Source organism: Thermobia domestica, chromosome 8 (assembly GCF_964235325.1).
Source record: "Thermobia domestica chromosome 8, izTheDome1.hap1.1, whole genome shotgun sequence".
NCBI lineage: Eukaryota > Metazoa > Arthropoda > Insecta > Zygentoma > Lepismatidae > Thermobia > Thermobia domestica.
The window spans coordinates 256,378,914-256,401,241 of NC_137461.1; the positions used below are offsets into that span (position 1 = coordinate 256,378,914).

A 22,328-nucleotide genomic window follows, 5' to 3' on the forward strand; every position below is an offset into this window, starting at 1 on the left:
CTATTTAATGTCGTGCTATTAGTTTTTTACGAGGTATATTTATGTTCTCTGTTGCAGCCGCAGCTGCGGTTGTGGTTTTCTCGTGTTCCTTGGAGTGACGGGAGATTGTGATTTCCTCTAAAACTGCGTTAACCCATTAAGGGAATATCCTATTCCATTGCTTCTCTGCCCCTCGTTCTCCCCATTAAGCTATACTGAATATATATTTACTACTGATGTTAACTTAAGTTGAAATCCTACATTTAAGTGTTTGCTATTTGGGTACTGGTAATTCTCTTGTTCATTTTAACTGCTTGTATTGATTTGTTGTAGGTCTTACGAGAGCTGTCTCACGATGTAAGTGTTCTGTTCGATAGATTATGACGCTTTTAACTCTCTCAAATGGAAACTGATAATTTTCTCCACAACACTGTTGAAAGCTTTTGTTAATTTTCCTGAACTGATTTCCTTGTAATATCTCAGAATCCATTGTGTCGGCTTCATGGTCGGTGATCTAAGGAATTAGGCTAGGGTTTAAAAGATCTTTCCCTCTTGGGTTCGAATCCCGATCAATGCGTTGTCGTTACATATTGTCCCTTTACTTTGCATTATTAACATTCATTTCTCGTAGTTCCCTCCTTAAAGGGAATAGCCTTGTAACATAAAATTCAAGAAACACAATATATTTTCCAATAGAAATTGGTATTTTACATGAAATTTCAGCATCGAAGCTATATGAGACGTGGATCTATATGGGATGTAAGCATGTTCTCGAGAATATAACCCGAAACTCCTGCACTAAAGGTTAAAATGATATTCATAGGGAATTTCGTTGTATAAATCTCTATATTAGCAACATTAATACAGTAAACTACCACTATAACAGAAATTTTGGGGACCTCCGAACTTGATTTGTTATAGTAAAACTTTCTTACAATCAAATAAATCAGTTTTCAAGAACTCAGGTTTCAAATTCGCAGTTCCTCTCCCGACTGTAAAAAAATAAATGAACCGCTGAAGAATTCAAATTAACGAATTTATTTCAGTGAGTGAACTGTTGAACGAAGTAAACCTTTTTGCCCATCACAAAAATGAACACGTGATGCGAAAGTGCAAGATGTAACTTGAATAAACGAAATGGTAATGCAGAGACATAAAATCGGTACGTTTATTGGTTCATTTTAAACTTCGCGCTCCTTCTTAACCAATAATCTCAGTGTATTATCCAAGAATGTCACTTCTTGCATTGGAAGATGCCCAAAGATTGTTGGAAAATTCGTACCATTTAGTGGAATAACGGTTGTTGATTTCTTTCAAATCGTTGTTCTTCTCAACCGATCGCATACATTTATTGTATTATCTGAGGAACAGGATTACTTTCAATTCTCTTTTGAACAGTAAATTTATATGTAGGCAAAAGAGATCAAACTTTCATTCGTTATACCGAAAGTTCTAAACTCGTTAAAATAAAATGTCTCATCATTTGTGAAATAAGGGAAAGGTAAGAGGACTAAAAATAATTTCGCAATTTTGAACATTTCGTTATACTGACATCCGTTACAGCCAAGAGCGCCGATTCTGGGGGCTGGGGAGCCCGGGCCCCCCAATGTTAATGTGGAGTCCATGTATTTTTATGAATATGTACTTTTTATTGTTATATGCACTGTTATATGTATTTTTCATGAATATACAATATTTTGCATAATTTGAATTCAATTTGTCTTAAAATCCTCATATATGCCTTCTTAGACTATTCTCTGCAACCAAACACACATCTGAATGCCCCCCCCCCCTTCCAAGTTACAGAGAAATCGGTGCCCTTGGTTATAGCCACATTTTACTCGAGTTTTACATACAGCAGATATGACTACCATGCTGTATTGTCTAAAAGTGTTTGAATTACATTGTATCAAAATTAGTTCAGTTTAAATACACAATTTCCGATGAAAGCATCTGTTCATTAACAGTGTTCTGGATACTACTGTCAGCGCATTTTACATTGGAAACATTTAAAGTGAAACCCGAAATACTTTTGAAAAGAGAGAGAGAGAGAAAACAAAAGTGTTCCAGTTTAGAAGTACCATTCTTGCGTAAACTCAGGAGAAAATGCTGGAAAAGCATATACTTTCTAGCCTCTGGATTCCAATCGAGAAATCTTAAAGAATGTTTAGGACTACTTAAAAATCTTGATGAGGTTTTAGGGATTAATGCAGTCTCTAGTGACCGTATTCTCACCTTTGTTTATGACAGCGATTGCCAAACTGTCGTTTGCGAGCTACTAGTAGTTCTCGGGGACATTTTCGATAGATCGCGTTAACGCTCCGGTTAGCTAACCTTGATTCCTCCACTGAGCGGACACTAACGACAGGGGGCGCTGACGACAACTGCTTGTTTCTCCCGCGCAACTGCCACTGTCAGCTTCATCTCACAGTTGATTATATACGCATATATTATGTGTATACTAGACATTTACTTGATTTCATATTTACTAGATATGTAAATGTATAGGTAATAAACAAATGTAAGATTTTTTAAAGTTGGTAGTTCTTTTGGTTGTCGTAGTAGTAAAAACGGTACGGCAGCTCAGAGGCTTCACAGTTTGCCGCCCACTGGTTTATGAGATTGGAATAGTTAAGAGTCTTCATCCCGGCGAAATTAAAATACCGCTAATTTTACAGTAATTATGTGATACCTTCAAATAGATGGATAGGTGCTGACTGCCACGGGTGCTGACTGCCACAGCCAATTATTGGTGCTGACTGCCACGACTGTCGCTGATTGCAGATATGAAGGTGCTGACTGCCACGAGCCTGGGAGGAACTGTATTTGGAAAGAGAGGAATTAATCCCTCACACTAAATTTATGATTAATTAATTAATTTAGTAGGGATTAATTTAGTAATCATCACAGCAAATCTATGTGGCATCCTATAAGTTACAAAGTTGTTCACTAAGTGGAATGACATACACTTGGATGTTTATAAAGGGATTGTCTTTTCTGTTATATGTACAATTTGCACATTTCATTGTTTATATTAATTGTTTTATTGTATTATTTAATGGATATGATGGTCTGAAGCCAGCTGACAAGGGAAGTTTGGGAGAAGCACTCGCCTGCAGAGAAATAGGCATGTCATTTGAAGGACCAATTCATGCTGATTACAACAGGTAATAAAACTCCTGTACGTTGAGAACTGTTCGAGATATTCAGCTTGGAAATTTATATGAGAAAATGAGTGGACGCACGTTTCAATACGTTAAGTATTCTCACCCATGGCGAAGCCTGATGGTTTGAAATTGCTATTGCTTGATCACTGGGGTCCATTCACAGACAAATTGTCCATTACAAGTTGCATGACGGATGACAAAGACCTAATGGTTGAGTAGATACCAAAGAATTGCACACGATTTGTGCAACCATTTGATGTGTTTTGATTCCGATCAATCAAAGATTATAGCAGGAGATTTGTACATAATATGAATCTTCTTCATCTGGACGTTATAATGTACCAACGAAACAATCAAATAAAGTTCGTGTCCATACGAATCACTTCCGATCACCGCGATACATAGGATTGTTTCAGTTTGCGTTCTGCAAGGAGGCCTATAACTTTTGAATTACTTGTCGAATTTGCTTTTTGCTTTAGTTCTGCGAACTGTTCTCTTGCCGGATGCAACACAATTGCACATATAAAATGTTCATGGTGCAAGGGAGTATTTTGCCTGCGTCATTTCTTCATAAAACAGAAGAACAACAGTGATCAATTTTTATCTCTAACCTATGATTATTGTGAACAATGTAATGACCAATTGTATCTAACAAACCCGTTAGTTATTGCGAAACACTTTTTTTCTGTTACTTCCGATAGCTTTCAATTCGTATGTCAATATTCGTTACTAATTATGTTGTACTCGCGTATAAATGCGCATATCCTCATTTTCTCATATAAACTTCCAAGTTGAATATCTCGAACCGTTCTCAACCGTACAGGAATTTTATTAGCTTGTTATAATCAACATAAATTGGGACTTCAAATGGCATGCTTAGTTTCTCTGCAGGCGAGTGCTTTCTCCTGAACTTCTCTTGTGAGGTACAGCCAGCAGTGCTTTTTTGATGGAACTTTCAAGAGCTGCTCGAAACAATTTGCGCAGCTGTACACAGTTCATTCTGACATAGGGAGTTCAAGTGAGAATACATAAATCGTACCAATTTTGTACGCACCGCTCCCTGACAAAACTAAAAGTACACTCATGTCAAAAATTATTGTCGCATATCTATAACTATCTTCTTGTAAGAATATAATTTGATAATTTTGCAGAGTACTTTTAAAACTTATATTATGTGTATAATCAGGAAATTTATATTTGTGATAGATTTCATAGGAAAAGAATTATAAATACGAAAATCATAATGAGTAAAATAAAATGTAACTAAATGGACAAGAAAATTTTATTTTCGTTTTATTGTTCTTATTTACTGCTCTTTTGACATGAAATTTACCACATACATGTCTTTGCTGATTATACACATACTAACATTATAAGAAATACCGGGCGACTTCGTTATCAAATTATATTACTAGAACAACATATTTATAATCGTGTGACAATAATTTTGGACATGAGTGTACATACAGAGACCTGTTTACCTTTGTTAGGTGTTGGTCTGAACAACACGATCCTAAGGATCATCTAGTTTCTTTCATGCTTCTTGGCGTCCGGTAATGTTACGCCTAGCAACTTTCTCTCAGGTTCGTGGCAGTCAGCACGCCATCGTGGCAGTCAGCACCTTGATATTGGCAATTAGCGCCAGTCGTGGCAATCAGCACCAATAATTGGCTGTGGCAGTCAGCACCCCACCAAATAGATAAACGATCATCGAAATGTGGAACAAGAGCGCCCTAGACAATATCATTTTACATGAGAAACCGTTATCACGACTCACTTATCTGATTTCGATTTCGATCCATTTTGAAAATCGGCATTTATTTTCGCGTTTCTAAACAGCTGAAAACATAAAGCCACTAAGTGACTTGTGATAAAGGTACCTCACGCAAAATAATATTGTCTAGGGTGCTCTTGTTCCAAATTTCAATTATCTTTTATCTATTTGAAGATATCACATAATTACTGTAAAATTAGCGATATTTTAATTTCGCCGGGATGAAGACTCTTAAAGTGCCGTGAAGTTTTCTTTTTAATTTTTCCTGTTTTATCTGACTATTATTGCGATTATTTCTGCTTATTTTCTAGTTATACATTCTAAATTTCATTACTTATTCTGTTAGGGTTTTCATGTTTTATTATCTTGACGAATACTTGAACTTCACTTCTTTTAGGATTTTCATTTTAAATATTTAAAGTGCAGAATATGCCGGCCATTGACTTTAAAGTGACGCTATCGTCTCTATTAAATATCCATTAATCCAGTAATCAATCCAGCTCAGGGTCTTTCAGCTGCAAAGCAAGAACGTTTGAACGTTCAACTTGACTAGTAAATAAGTCATTTCTGACCCACGTTTTACTAATAGGCCTACATTAAGAACATAAAATTTGACTTAAAGTGATCCGATCAGGTATCCAAGAAAACAAGGCTCCTAGTGTTTCCGTATCCAATTGATGTATTTTACTTTTTAATGTAGTATCGATCGATGATTTCCTCGAAAATGAAAGTTGAGAAAACAATTCTTTTTTTTTTTTTTTTTCCTTATTGAGGTCTCTGGAGAAAATAGCTCTCGTACCGTTGATAGTGTTTTCAGGAGGATGATCTCTTGATAGAATCCCCAGAGGAGACCCAAATGGAACGGAGGACAATTCATGAAGTAGTACCCATAAAAGTCACTAAGTAATTCCATGCTATATAGAAGATTTTACAGTAGAAACAATATGATCGAAGTTTTCGATAAGAATTCTTTAAAATGTTCTTAAGTTGCAATAAATGCTTATCTAAATAATCCACAACACACACACATTATAACTTATATATGTATATAGTCAAAAGAAATTTATTTAAGGAAAAGCTTATTACTTTCCTAGGCTCTATATAATATAGAGTTTTCTCTGGTCTGTGCGTACAGATTATAACAGTCTCTATTGGACCAAGAAATCTGACAAACACACTTTAAGAACAGAATGTATAAAAATTATATATTCAGGCTATGTAAGAAGTAGTAATTGTTTCATTACTAATTTTCATTACTTTTCTTTTTTTACACACAAACTTAATAACTTCATTAGTAGGTTTTGTAAAACTTCAGGTTCTTACTTTGCATATAAAATCATAACGAACAATTTACCTCTAATAATCTTTTATTCAGAAAAATAGATTAATTCTGTGTAAAACTTTAAAGTAAATGAATGAGAGTTACTTACATTGTATTCTCCTCTCTAAATTCTCTTAAGATCTCTCTAAGTTTAAGAAGTCTCTAATTAATAGGGCCTGTGGTAGACAGAAGGGTTAGCCTTCATAAAAGCGTCCTCTCTGCCCAAGGGCGCCGATTTCTCTGTAACTTTGGGGGGGGGGCATTCATAAAAAATATATATTACAATACGTATAACAATAACAAATGCGTATAAAAATTCATGTTCATAAAAATACATGGGAGCCCACATGAGCTTTGGGGGGACCCGGGCCCCCTTGGCCCCCAGAATCGGCGCCCTTGCCACTGCCCACCTTAATTTCTAAATGTATTGACTCATTAAATCAAACTCTATCCTCACTCCTATTTCGTGTGTTCCTCTAAATAGGAAAAGCATTTGAAAAGAATATCTACCTAAATTCTTTAATTAGGGTGGGTAGGTAAGGTAAATAAATTCGTCTTAAAAGCAGAAAGATTCTTCTATAGATCTACCAGAAGTAAAGAGAGAACTATACTTCAGGATTCGGGAGATGTAGTTCTACAGAAAACTCAATCAGTAGGGTTTCATCTCTGGTGTATGGGGTACTTGGTTCGATCCCAGCTCGCTCCAAGTGAGCTTTGTGATGATCAAACACTGTGTGGGGCTATTTTCACGGAGTTCTCCCGTTTCCTCCCACTTTATTCATTCCACTCTTGCATTCATTTCTCATCATTACCGTCTCCTTTAGCCTAGCTGGCATAACCGGGGACGGAAAACATTTTTTTACGAAGTTTTGGTAGTGTCCGGATTCGGACTCTGTGGACCCTACCACATAGTGCGCCTATGCGACGCATGATGTTGAATTGTGACCTTTCCAGACTTCAGAATCGCTAGTCAACATTGTTGCAAGTAGCCATGTCGTACATAGGATCACTGCATCTTCGAAAATAGTAACGGAACCGAAGTGTTGTTTTAGTTGGCTGAATAAAATTAACCACTGATTTTACTAAAATGAACTCTTTCAGCGTAACGTCCCGTGATGATGTCCTTTAGTCTAAGGGAGAGGGATGATAAAGGCAAGTAAATAATGGAATAATTGGTGGAATGACGATATGGAAGGAAATGGGGTTACCTCGAGAAAACTCACGAACACGATGTCACTGGTTTATTGTTAACGAGCAACCGAATATGTCAAGAACGGTGGCATTGAAAACGTGGAGTGAAATACAAACGTAAAAGTATGTTTCAAAAAGAGAAATCAATATATTGACAAACGAAATTGTAATTAAGGTGGACATCTGCAATTGGGAACAAAAAATAAATTATATAATAATAACGAGAAAAATAATTATTTTTTCACATACGGTTAATGAGCTCAGGCTAAACGAACTTGATTAACTCGTGATGACCTAATCATATCCAACAGAATTTTTGTTTTCCATTTTAAGTAGGGACGAGGCATTACACAAAGCGATATTCAGTTGATGTGGAACGATGCATAATGCACATTTATTGATGTTTTTATGTACACACAGATGTTAACAAGCATTTTACAAATATATCGAAGCAGACGTCCGTAAATTTAATTAAGACTTCTAAATTTTAAAATTGCTGTACTCTGGAATTAGAAGATAAAATAATAACTACATGGTATGTTCGTTATATAAGAAACATTTAATATACACTGCTGTTTGTGAAAAATTGCAATACCAAGAAAGATAGCTATGAGTGGAATGGAAGTGTCCCAATCTTAAAAAGGTCAAAAGCTCCTTCCCAGTGGACTTTGGCTGCGTACTGGGGACATTAAAAACTAAAACAAGGAAGTAACATTAACAGCCAGAATTCATTCAGATGCAAAGTTATGGTGATGTGATGAGAGACTGCCTTAGGTTTTCTGGACCAGTGGTTCTTCAATTATCTCGCGTGTTGCATTAGCGTCGAAAATTCTTCCCAGCGGATATTGAACCCAGACACACTTTGTTAGTGAGATGAAAATGAGGTAGTCATGAATTATTTGCAAAGAAACTGTATTCTGAGTAATATGTAGAATGTATTTAGTGGAACGAAAAAGGAGGCTAATGATTCCCAGTGTTGGATGTATTAAAGTCGGTAGTTATTGTGTAAAGAAGAAAAGACCAGTTAGAGACTTTGGGGAAACTTCTAACGTTATATCTTAGGATATAGACTATTGTAAGGGCTTTCAAGTTCTTATAGATGTTTACGAAAATCTTGTAGTGTTGGAATTGCCGATTTCCTGTAAAATTTTGTGCTGAACATCTACTAGAGAAAAAACAAGCAATCGGCAAACATTGGAAATATCTAGTTTCGAGGACTTGTGAGTATTTTTATTTTAAACAAATTGATGGGGGAGGAAAGAACAGTTTCAGATGTTATTAAGAAGAGGAAGAGAAACTGGTTGGGACATTGCCTAAGAAGAAATTGTATCATGAGAGACGTGCTAGATGATAGGTGGTAGGAAAGGGTGAGGTGCTGACTGCCACAGCCAATTATTGGTGCTGATTGCCACGACTGGCGCTGATTGCCAATATCAAGGTGCTGACTACCACGATGGCGTGCTGACTGCCACGAGCCTGAGAGAAAGTTGCTAGACGTAATATTACCGGACGCCAAGAAGCATTAAAGAAACTAGATGATCCTTAGGATCGTGTTGTTCAGACCAACACCTAACAAAGGTAAACAGGTCTCTGTATGTATATTCATGTCCAAAATTATTATCACATGATTATAAATATGTTGTTCTAGTAATATAATTTGATAACGAATTCGCCCGGTATTTCTTATAATGTTAGTATGTGTATAATCGGAAAAGACAGGTATGTGGTAAATTTCATGTCAAAAGAGCAGTAAATAAGAACAATAAAACGAAAATAAAATTTTCTTGTCCATTTAGTTACATTTTGTTTTACTTATTATGAGTTTCGTATTTATAATTCTTTTCCTATGAAATTTATCACAAATATAAATTTCCTGATTATACACATAATATAAGTATTAAAAGTACTCTGCAAAATTATCAAATTATATTCTTAGTACAAGAAGACAGTTATACGACAATAATTTTGGACATGAGTGTACTTTCAGTTTTGTCAGAGAGCGGTGCGTATAAAATTGGTACGATTTATGTGTTCTCAGTAGAACTCTCTATGAACTGTGTACAGCTGTGCAAATTGTTTCGAGCAGCTCTTGAAAGTTCCATCAAAAAAGCACTGCTGGTTGTACCTCACAAGAGAAGTTCAGGAGAAAGCACTTGCCTGCAGAGAAACTAAGCATGCCATTTGAAGTCCCAATTCATGCTGATTATAACAAGCTAATAAAATTCCTGTACGGTTGAGAACGGTTCGAGATATTCAACTTGGAAGTTTATATGAGAAAATGAGGATATACGCATTTATACGCGTTAAGTACAACATAATTTGTAACGAATATTGACATACGAATTGAAAGCTATCGGAAGTAACAGAAAAAAGTGTTTCGCAATAACTAACGGGTTTGTTAGATACAATTAGTCATTACATTGTTCACAATAATCATAGGTTAGAGATGAAAATTGATCACTGTTGTTCTTCTGTTTTATGAAGAAATGACGCAGGCAAAATACTCCCTTGCACCATGAACATTTTATATGTGCAATTGTGTTACATCCGTCAAGAGAACAGTTCGCAGAACCAAAGCAAAAAGCAAATTCGACAGGTGGATTCAAAAGTTATAGGCCTATAATTTGTTCGTAACCTGCCTTGCAGAACTCAAACTGAAACAATCCCATGTATCGCGGTGATCGGAAGTGATTCGTATGGACACGAACTTTATTTGATTGTTTCGTTGGTACATTATAACGTCCAGATAAAGAAGATTCATACTATGTATATACAAATCTCCTGCCATAATCTTTGATTGATCGGAATCAAAACACATCAAATGGTTGCACAAATCGTGTGCAATTCTTGGTATCTTCTCAACCATTAGGTCTTTGCCATCCGTCATGCAACTTGTAATGGACAATTTGTCTGTGAATGGACCCCAGTGATCACGCAATAGCAAGTTCAAACCATGAGGCTTCGCCATGGGTGAGAATACTTAACGCATTGAAACGTGCATCCACTCATTTTCTCATACAAATTTCCAAGCTGAATATCTCGAACAGTTCTCAACGTACAGGAGTTTTATTACCTGTCGTAATCAGCATGAATTGGTCCTTCAAATGGCATGCTTATTTCTCTGCAGGCGAGTGCTTCTCCCAAACTTCCCTTGTCAGCTGGCTTCAGACCATCATATCCATTAAATAATACAATAAAACAATTAATATAAACAATGAAATGTGCAAATTGTACATATAACAGAAAAAACAATCCCTTTATAAACATCCAAGTGTATGTTGTTCCACTTAGTGAGCAACTTTTTTACTTATAGGATGCCATATAGATTTGCTGTGATGATTACTAAATTAATCCCTACTAAATTAATTAATAATCATAAATTTAGTATGAGGGATTAATTCCTCTCTTTCAAAATACAGTTTCTCCCAGGCTCGTGGCAGTCAGCACGCCGTCGTGGCAGTCAGCACCTTCATATTTGCAATCAGCGACAGTCGTGGCAGTCAGCACCAATAATTGGCTGTGGCAGTCAGCACCTATCCTAGGAAGGATAGAGGGGAAAGGAGCGAAGGAGGCTACAATTAATGGATTATATAAAAGTAGAAAAATCGTACGTGAAGACGAAGAGGTTACCGGAGGACCGTGGAGCATGGAAGTTTCTCGGTTGCGACAAGTGACCTGCGAGTAAGAGCAGGATACTTACGATGATTGTTATTACTATTTTAGCCCACATTAAAATCAGGAAAGAGTAAGAGCTGCGCAAATTTGCATTTATATTTTGACTGAGAGTTATGTAACAAGCAAGATTACGAAGCTTGTTTGTTCATTATCCGCAGACGTTATAACCTAAAAATATGAACAAGATTTGTTGTCAACGCCTGTCCAAAGGCTCTTCGATTGAGTTGAAAAGTATTGTGGCTAAGTGGTTAGCATACTGTCTTTGATGCTGCAGAGCTAGGTTCGGTTCCCAGTTGGAGCTTGATGCGGGTCGGATCACACGTTAACCTGTAAGTCAGAGTTTCATAGTCTTGCTGAAAAGCAACGTTAAACTAAAGAAAATAATCTTGTTGTGCATTAATGGAAGTTGTGATATTGCCCAATTCAGCATTTTGAATACTGGCCACAATAGTTTAATCCGAACTCCCGTGAGTCCTCCGCACGTCTTTTGTGTACAGGCTTCCGGGTTCGATTCCCGGTGAGAGGACCTTGAAATTTAAACTGATTACGATGGTTCTGATTTGATATCAAACTATAGGTCCACGTCTCGTGTAGCCTTAGGACTGAAAAGGGACGCCAAAGTCCAACCAACTAATCTAACTCGTCTGATGATATGTCACATCAACATACCATCTGTCATTTTTTTTACACCCTTTTAAGCTCCTGATTTCGGTGTTGATCGTCATCCGAGTTCTTCGTTTGTTTCTTTTAATAAAAGAAAAGGAACACATTTGCCAAAGAAATGAAGTGTTTTCTCTCATGTATCAGTTGATTTGCAACGTTATACAGTGAAAAAAAAAGTTTGGAACGAATCTCACTATTCCTTTGAAATTTGCATCTTCCTGTTGGAGCGTTTGCCTGGAGTCATGGAGTTCTCGGTTTCCCTTATGACCTTTCTGCCTCCCTTCGCTTGGGTACCGGTTCCCTTCACAAGTACAAATCGATTCCAGAACGTTCCCCATTCCCTTCTCTCTCTCTGCCTTGACTCTGGCAGCACTTTGAAAAGAGGTGAAGAGGAGGTGGATAAAAGGCAGCTGATGCACAGACGAACCATTTTGAAACTTGCGGTGTGCCTCCTCACTCAAAGCAGTGGTGCAGCTAGGAAGCATAGCGTCCAGGATGCTCTTTCGCTTTCGCCCTTGCCTCAGTTATTGCTTTCTAATAATTATAAGTTGTTGAGTTTCAATTAACGCTCTAGTTGAGGTTTTCGTTTCATAAATAGGAAGTGAGAGCGAATTATGCCCTTTAGTCCTTAAGCAGGCGCGTCAATTTGCTTAACATCAGTAGGCGCATTGAGAATATCATACCCCACGTGTTTATTTCCGTGTAGGGTAGCAATCGCATGCAAACCATTTATAAACTAGTAATGCAATAATAGTAATCATACGTACTGTCGTACATAAAATATGTCCAGTATTTAGGGTTGCCAGAGAATTCTATGTATTATGAGGATTTTTGAACTACAGTAGTATTTTAACATAATGTTGATGCACATTAGTATTATAATATACAGCATATTACTTAAATATTAATGTCTAATGATACTGATAAACCCAGGATTGTCAGCTGCAATGAATTTCTTGTAACTTTCAAATTAGTGACATTTTCATGTAATGTCATTATGTTCCCAGTTCACATCCACTTGAAATAAACAAAAATATTTTCTACTTGAATGTGTATGAAACACATTCGACTGCATAAGCTCACTTGACAAAGAACAATGAACAAATACCTCGAGTGACAGTTGAAACCCTAAATAAACAATGTTAGCACATTGTAAAGACTAACAGTGGGTGTACACTCATGTTCAAAATGATTGTCGAATATCTATAAATGTGTTATTGTAGGAATATAATTTGATAACAAATTCATCCGATATTTCTTATAATGTTAGTATGTGTATAATCGGCAAAGACATGTATGTGGCAAATTTCATGTCAAAAGAGCAGTAAATAAGAACAATAAAACGAAAATAAAACTTTCTTGTTCATTTAGCAACATTTTGTTTTACTCATTATAATTTTCGTATTTATAATTCTTTTCTTATGAAATTTACCACAAATATACATTTCCCAATTATACATATAGTATCAGTATTAAAAGTACCCTGCAAAATCATTATCAAATTATATTACAAGAAGACAGTTATAGATATGTGACAATCATTTTGGACATGAGTGTACGTTATACTTCACTGTGTCTGCTTACGGATTAGGCTAAAGGAGACGGATGAGTAATGAAAGTGGGTGAGTATGAAAAAATTGGTTGAATGATAATGTGCTAGGAACAAGGTGAATACACACACAAAACCCACGGACAGAATATTGTCAATACTATTGTCTGCCACTTATCTACCATTTTTTCTGTCAGGATTTCCTGATTTTGACAGAGACTAGGCGATTCCTTGGAAATCTCGCCTCTACTGGAGACCGAAGCCAGGCCATCATTTGCGAAGTAAACGTCTGATTCGTGTATTAATTATAAAGTTAACAAATCACTATCCTATATAATGTAATCACCCAGTTTTAAACAGGTGTTGAAATACGCAAATTATCTTGTACATTTGTCTGATTTTTTTCTTTTGTTTCAATCCATGTAGTAATGCAGGGAAGGTGGATGTAAAGTTGGTGACCTAACCTACCAAATTAGAAAATATTTTTCCACGTAATCCCCACGTTTTCTACGCCACCTCTCCGGTAACGCTTCTGTTACCACTTTTAAAAAATGATTCCTCGAGCCCTGCAAAATATTCGAGTATAGCACTTTTCACCTCTGCATCCGAAAAAAAATTCCTGACCCCCTCCTTAAAAAACAAAAAAAATCAGATTTCTAAACAAGTGAAAGTCCGAGAGGACCAGATCAGGCGAATAGGGCGGGTGCGGAAACAGTTCGAACCCACAAGAATGAATTTCTGCCATAGGTGCAAGGGATGTGGGAACGCGTACATTTTCCTGGTGAAAGAACACCTTTCTTCGCATCATTTTTGGGTTTTTAATTCTGATTTCCTCATGCAAACGTCACAGTAGGGTGTTGTAGCATTCTCAATCGACAGTCTTTCCCTTTTCCAAGAAATCAATCAGGATAATGCCCCTAGTATCCCAAAACATTGATGCCATAACCTTGTTTCTTCACAAAACTTGCTTGCCTTGCTTTTTGAGACAGGAGATCCAGGTCATTTTCATTGTTTCGTTTGCTGTTTTGATTCCGGTGCATGATGGTGTACCCATGTCTCGTGCTTAGTCACAAATCTGCAAATAAATTCCGCCGGATCACTTTTAAACAGTTCCAAATAATCATGGGAAGGGGTGAGTCGATTGCGTTTGTGTTCAACTGAAAGCAATTTGGATACCCATCTCGCGTACACCTTAGAAAACCCTCATTTGTTTACGATAATGTCGTATGCTCGCTCATAGGAAAAACCCACAGTCTCGGTTAAGTATATCTCGGATTTTAATTCTGCGGTCATTCAAAATCAGGTCACAAATTTGACTAACATTTTTTGTAGGGGTCGATGAAGACCTGCCACTGCGGCTGTCATCTTCAATGCTGTTTCTCCCACGCTTAAATTCAGCTGCCCACTTTTTCACTACGGAATACAGGGGCGCAGAATCTCTTAAGAGTCTTCATCCCGGCGAAATTAAAATACAGCTAATTTTACAGTAATTATGTGATATCTTCAAATAGATAAAAGATAGTTGAAATATGGAGCAAGAGCGCCCTAGACAATATTATTTTGCATGAGGTACCGTTACCGCAAGTCACCTAGTAGCTTTCCGTTTTCAGCCGTTTAGAAACGCGAAAATAAATGCCGAATTTCAAAATGGCTCGAAATCGAAAGCAGATAAGTAAGTCGTGATAACGGTTTCTCATGTAAAATAATATTGTCTAGGGCGCCCTTGTTCCACATTTCGATTTTCTTTTATCTATTTGAAGATATTACACAATTACTGTAAAATTAGCGGTATTTTAATTTCGCCGGGATGAAGACTCTTAATGCCTCTACCATGTTCAGATGAATTTTCTGTGTTGTTAAACCCTTTTTATGCAGGTACTTAATGACAGCTCGATGCTCGATTTTCTTCATGTCATAAATTTCCGTCAGTTCTGATGACTTAGTACCTTACAAACTCCTTACTTGAAACAATAAAGAAATGGAATTTACACAATGACTAGAATCTACCAACGGATATAGATACGCAGGCAATGTATACAAACAAAATAATTGCTTCGGTACGAACTTTACAATGCACCATCGTATACTAAATTTTGATATTGAATAATCGCAATATTTAATCTGTTTAACTTTCTTTCTTTCATTATGCGCAACTGTTAACTATATTATTTATTTATTTATTTATTTTACAGGAAGCTATTGCATTGCTTGATCCAATGACGAATGATCCTGTGAATTTCGTTCGCCAGGGAGCACTCATCGCCTCAGCTATGATTCTTGTGCAACAAACAGAAGCATTATGTCCCAAGGTAAGATTTCCTTCAGTTTTTTCCGGCTAATTATTAGTCGAGTTCCGCTTTTCTACAAATATACATACAGGTACATATAATAATATTAATCAGTGTTCTTTATATTTTAAAGAAAAAATGTTTGTAGTTATCATGACTACTTTATTCTACGGGTTCTTGTTGGTTGCAGTGAAATCAACATGTGCCAGGCATTGATAGGATTGTCTTATACAATAAGTATACTTTATTTGTTCCAGTGTTCAATTAGCTCTTGTTCCCAGAAGGAAGTTTGTAATCAGTGAGGAAGGAAACCATCCACTTAAGAACAGGTGTGATGCATGATTTCTTAAGTCCTCGCTGTCTACATAGGAGTCTCACAACCATTTATTGACTACCTGTTCTTGTATCGGGTACTTTCAATTAGGTCTTCAGCAGCGCCATTACTTAGTCTTTTTTTTGGGGGGGGGGGCAAGAATTAATACGCGTATTTGGGCTCCGTAGAAAAGTTGTTTTTCTAATTTTTGGGCCCTTTCCATCTTTCTTTTACTCTTTATGGGCCCCCGGAGCCTGTGGGCCCTCTCGCACGGCAAGATCTGCGGGGCCGTTAGTTACGCCCCTGGGCCCGTTCCATACATGACAAGTTAAGGGACAATATTGACAAATCTCAGAGCCATACAAATAAATATTATTTCTAGGGCCCCTAATAGTAGACATTTTTTACTGAAATAGGCCCACAACTCACTTTTGTTTTATTTACCTTTTGTGTGCTGTTTCGTTTATGTAATGTAGTGAACCTGTTTGTTGCTTCATTCAGGCACGTAGCCAAGGGGTGGGTCCGGGGGGTCCGGACCCCCCTTCGGATCCAGAAATTAAAAATTTTAATGAAGGATGAAACAAAAAGAAACGAGAAAAAGATGAATCATCGTCAAAAATATAAAGCTACAGAAAGCGTTTGGTTACTCTTTCTTATGAGGAGCTTTGTGTGGAAGAAACGGATGAGTCAAGTTAAAAATGAATATTATTGTAATGGAGCATTCCGAATTCCATCTATCTCCATGCTAATCCTATGAACTACAAATGACGATCAACAAATCGGTTGGATAAGATAGACTCTCAGGAAGAACTTAAGAAATGCCCAGAATCAACAATAATATGTGCCATTTTGAATTTCGCGGCAACACTAATCCATTTTATAGTATGTCTTTACTCCCGAAAGAGATTTCGTTATTATCCTTGACGGCATTAAACGAAGATAAGAAAAAGAAGAAGAAGGAAGACAAGTAGAACCGAGTTCGAATGACCTCGGTAGACTATATCTTTTTCAACATTTTTTGTATTCTTACTCAAGATTTCTTTATAGATTTTTATTAAAATAATTACTAACATATCCTCATTTTATTATCCTAACAAACCAATATGAATATGTTGCCAGTAAAATAGTTTAGATTCATTGATCTCCTGGTGTGTAACCACAATATTTCATGTCAGCACCCCCCCCCCCCAATTACGAAATCCTGCTAAACGAACGAATATATGTTGCCAGTAAAATAGTTTAAAATGATCGAGCCCCTGGTGTGACAACCACAGTATTTCGTCCGGACCCCCCCTATTGCGAAATCCTGGCTACGTGCCTGCTTCATTTATAATTTAATGTTCTATCGTATATGGAGTAAGAAAATGTTGTCTTAAAATGAGCCCCCCTCGAACGGTTGGGAGCTTCCCTGAGGGGTGAGCAGTTGCCCCTCCTGTTCCCCTACAAGTTACGGCCCTGGTCTTCAGATTATCTACATGTATTCATTATTAATACAGAAGTTGTTCAGCCTACGTTTGGCCGATTTCGTTCCTTCCCCCTCCCGGGCAGAATGGACTCACCCGACCTGGCTCGTGGCGTCCTGCAGTGTTGTGCAGTGGCTTCGTGGAAACGGAGTTGTTTTCCCGCGCGGATGACAATAACGCACAAAACAGGACCATTGTTGTGTGTTGTGTTAAATTTGTTTCCAAGTGTGCGGGTTTCCCCTCGGTGACCAAAATGCCGCCCAAACTAAGCCGGTTTTGGGAAGGCTATGTTGCGGCTCTTTATGACGCCCACTTTAGTGTTTCTGTCATTAGAAAACAGTGCAAGAAGAATGGTTGCAACATCAGTTTAAGTGGAATAAAAAATGTTATTAAAAAGTACAAGGGAAACGGAGCTCCACCATTTGGATCACCAACGAAGTTGCCTAGGAAGCGGAAATGCACCAAGGCCACCTCCACCATGCAGAGGAAACTTCGCAAAATGGCAATGCAAGAAAATCCGCCAACACAAAGGTGTATGGCTAATAGTCTTGACGTGTCTTTGGGGACTGTGAGCCGGACGTTACCCCAACTCAAGCTGGAAAAAGTCATGAAAGCTCGCGGCCATCTTCTCACGGATACCCATCAAAAGGAACGAAAGTGTAACGCCCGGAAGCTGTACGAACGGCATCTGGCAAAACAAAGGTGGATGTACGTCGTAACGCTCGATGAAGCATGGATTTACCTTTCCGACTGCGGCAAACCGAGAGCCATCATGTACCAAGAGAAAGGCGCCAAGAACTTCAGAAGGTGGGTCCGTGTCTGTAAAGAATCCTTCCCAAAAGAGTTCATGGTCGTTACTGGCTACTGTTACCGAGGTAAACTGAAGATTCGTAGGATGGCGAAGAACTGCAAAATAAATTCGCAGTATTTTCAGGAGCAGATCATGCGGCCGATCTACGAGCATGAGATTCCAACAATGTACGGAAATAACGGCAATCTGGTGCACATTCACATGGACAAGGCCTCATCACATATCTCACGATCTTCCCTCGCATTCTACAGGGAGATGGAGGAGGCAAGTGGTATACAGGTGGTAACTTTCAATGAGGTACCTGTTAAATGTCCAGATGCAATTCCTATGGATTATTGTGGATTTGGATTGCTGAAGTGGGTTTTGGGAAAACGGCGTGTGACAACTGAGGAAGGACTTTGGAAAGCTGTGCAAAGGGAATGGGACAAGATTCCCCTCCCAGTTCTTCAGAGAAACTTATTACAGTGGAAATTACGCTGTCGAGCTATTGTTAGAAACCAAGGGAAAGACATCGAACACTTACGGACCTGGCGCCATGGATTCTTCTAAATTTTTAGGTAAGTCGAAATTGGCCAAATGTAGACTGAACAACCTATATTATCATTACCATATTATACCTGTATTAATAAAAATAAGAATAATAATAATAATGATTTTTTTTAGTTTAATGTCGTATAGTTATTCCCTCTGGGCTAGAGAGACGAATGATTAATGAACATAGATGTGTGTGAAATTAATTTTTTGTGACTTGAACCCGAGAGACTACGTGCATCAAAGACGCACGCACTAGCCACTAGACCAGCGAGGAAAGCTAGGATATGGAATGAATGAAGTTGAGTCAAGATTAGTCTGCATGAATAGTATTGATCAACAGTTGTTTTCGTTGTGCCGCAACATATATTTTCTGATAAAATTGGAAACCAATTTTCCCACAATTATCTCACACCAAGAAATATCTCCCGTACAGCTCCAGAGTCCTTTTCGGGAAAGAAGTTCGTCCCCCCCCCCCCCAAAAAAAAATCAGGACTAGATACTTCTTTCTCATACAGATTATTATATTTCATTGGCGGTGTGTCTTGCATGCTACTGTTAAAAAGTAGACTTATACCTATTCAAGTAGGTATAATGACTAACCAGTCTTCGTAAGAAGGCCAATTGGATTGGACACACCTTGCAAAGAACTTATCTTTATAATGCCATAGAAGGAGAGATAAAAGGAAAGAGAGGAGTAGGAAAGACACAACCAATCGATGATTTGAAAAATAGAAGAAAATATTGGGAATTGAAAGAGGAAGCTGAAATCGAGAAACCTGGAAGAAATACGTATTTGCAGACCAAAACCTAAGAAAGAAGAGAAAACAAATCTTATTAGTCCCAGGATTTTCCGACAGGCGGAATATTCATCATAATACTACTACTACTACTAAATAATAATAATAATAATAATAATAATAATAATAATGTAATTAGTAATCTCCTTATCACAACAGTAATTATATTCTCGAACTGGGAACATGATGACATAATAATGGGAATAATCGAGAGAGCACAACAAAATCCACGAAGAAGAGATTGTCCATCACACATTCACATTGTCTATGGTCGAATCAGGGACTCTTTACACCACAGGAGAGCGTTTTACCATTATCATTCCATTAATTTGTCTATCACTCAGCCGCATTTGTTACCAACCTTGTTTAGCCTAAAAGGCATAACCGCAGGCCATCAAACTGTCGCTTTTGAGCACTTCGTCGTGCCGCATCTGTTTGGATGAAAAATGGGTCATGTATGAACTTAGATAATAGAAAAGTTCGTTGTAGTTAAAGTTGTAAGGACAATATAGATCACGAAAATGTTTCAATCCTCAAATGCTGTTGCAATGAATAATAAATAAGCGTGTGGCCATTGACACTTTCTGATACTAGTAATATGTTGTCTGTTCGCTTTCGCATCCTGTGCTCCACATGTAGCAGTTCCCATTAAGTAATCTGTCGAAGGGCTACTTCCATGATGTGCTTTAAAAATTACATGAATACAGATTCCCTCTTGGTTGTGGTGTGTTCCATTTAGCTTAAGTCTAACGTTGTTCCAAACTCTCTTCTCAAGCATCAAAGTGACATGGACAGTTGTTAAATTGAACAAGAGGTCACATGACGGAGAAAACAACGTGATAAATAGTGTCACTGTTTATCACTCAACCTTTTAGATTATTATTTTTCGCTTTAAGATATACCGTATATGCAATATAGGGTGTGCAGAAAACTTCAGAATCTTTTCAAAGGTGATTCCTGACACCGTAATAAGACAAAAAGTATAGACTAACCTAGTTGCAGAAATACTTGCTTTCGTTTCTATGGTGTCGAAATTTTTTCGAAACAATACAAAATCAGCCGTAACTCGAGAACAGAATGTCGGATCAAAGACCGGTAAAAGAGCCATTGGTCGAGAACGAAGTGTCGGATCAAGATCAGATTTTTTAAAAAAATCATTACTTATTTTCATCCTTAGATTCTAATATAGTGCACCAGTGATGTAGAACAGGGGCGGTGCAAGGGTAAACCTCAAAAAAGAAGGGGAAAGCTAAGAGCTCTTTTTTCAGTATCACCATTGGTGACTATTGCTGGATAATTGTAAACATTGTAATGGTGCATTAATGGAGTTCAGCACTGTAACGTTGCGCATCATCATCAACAGCTTCTGAGTGTGGAGTGGAGGTTTTGGGAAACAACGTGTTCATTCATCACGATCAGTCACTTTGTTCGATTGGTTTCAATTGTCGTAGTCGATCGATTTGTTCATCAGAAGTGACATTCGGATGCAGGAATCTTCCCCGGCTATTCCATATCCTCACGAAACTGGACTCCTCGAAACGCGATCCTTACTGGCCAGTGTAACTCATGTGATGCACATGAGTCCAATTATGACACCTTACCGATTGCACAGAGCAGCTGAACTACAATGGTATGGTATATTCCTAACTCGTCTGCGATTCAGGTACACCTCTCTGCAAGTAATTCTACCGTCGGCACCATGTCCTCATTGCTGACAGTCTCTAACCATCAGTACGTCCCCCTTCGTCCACAATACCAGTTTTTCAGAATTTGGTAATCACGTACGCAGCCGTTCCGTGGTATACTAAATATCCGTGTGGGTGTCGTCTGTTTTAGTCCTCTACAATATCTCTAGAACTGTGTTTCTCAAATTTTAAGTTAGAATAATTTGTACCCTCTGTCCAGTGGAATATCTTAAGGTAGGAACATACCGAAGAGACCTCGTGATCGAGGTCGAGGGTTAAGTCGTGGTCGCACCCTCGATACAGGCATAAATACATGGATTCAAATGGGTAAGCGCATATCGAAGATGTACACTACATCGCGACCTAGAGGTCGACCGCGAGGATGAATTAGTGGTCGTGATGATAAACAAGTGAGTTTTTACATCGATGTTCAGCGGAAGCATCGCTGTGGTTCGTGTTCTTATTGGATCTCCCTGAAGCGCTGCACGGAATAAAGTCTTCGTTTGTTTCGAATTTCGTCTGCAGAGGATTGTGTGTGTGTATGCTCAAAAGGTTTTGCTGCACTATTAAATTTGATTATGAAAGACATTAATAAAACTACTGAGAATGTTCCAGCTATATGGGATAAGAAACAATCAAGATCATAGTAGACACGTTTTAAATAGAGAATGGAAGAAAATAGCACTGAAATGGGAATGTCAGACAAGTTATTCATATTTATTTGAGAATTATACTGTACCTTATTATATAAGGCCGTGGCGGTTACAGGGAGGGGGCTTTCGGGCTGAAGTTCGTAAATTGTGGAATTTCTAAAGAAAAAAAGAAGCTGCTGTTAATCATATCTATCCTGAAAAAAACCTCCACGCCTCCCCCCTCAATTCCGAGATTAATAAAAAAGGGTTTCTTCTAAATTCGTTACAGATATAAGGTAAAGAAATACCTGTAAAGACAGGCACGTATCCATAGAAAGGAAACGTCGAATAATGGAATTTCAGTAACGAAACTTACCCTACTGAAGTTAATACCACTCCACCTCGAAACCTGAAGACATACTTGGTTTTTAATTTTACTCGGAAATGATTTCTCGCCTGAGTGCTGAAGGAGGGCATTTCTTCTCA

The 22,328-nt window shown here is 37.7% G+C and overlaps 1 protein-coding gene across 1 annotated transcript in view; it reads left to right on the top strand.

The window, feature by feature from the left end:
* LOC145693559 (26S proteasome non-ATPase regulatory subunit 1-like) overlaps positions 1 to 22,328 on the top strand; it is a 756,631-nt gene that overhangs the window by 673,583 nt on the left and 60,720 nt on the right. Inside the window, exon 4 of the mRNA XM_081769649.1 lies at positions 15,512 to 15,628. Coding sequence (XP_081625775.1) covers positions 15,512 to 15,628 — 117 coding nt within the window. The remainder of the gene's footprint in view (positions 1 to 15,511; positions 15,629 to 22,328) is intronic.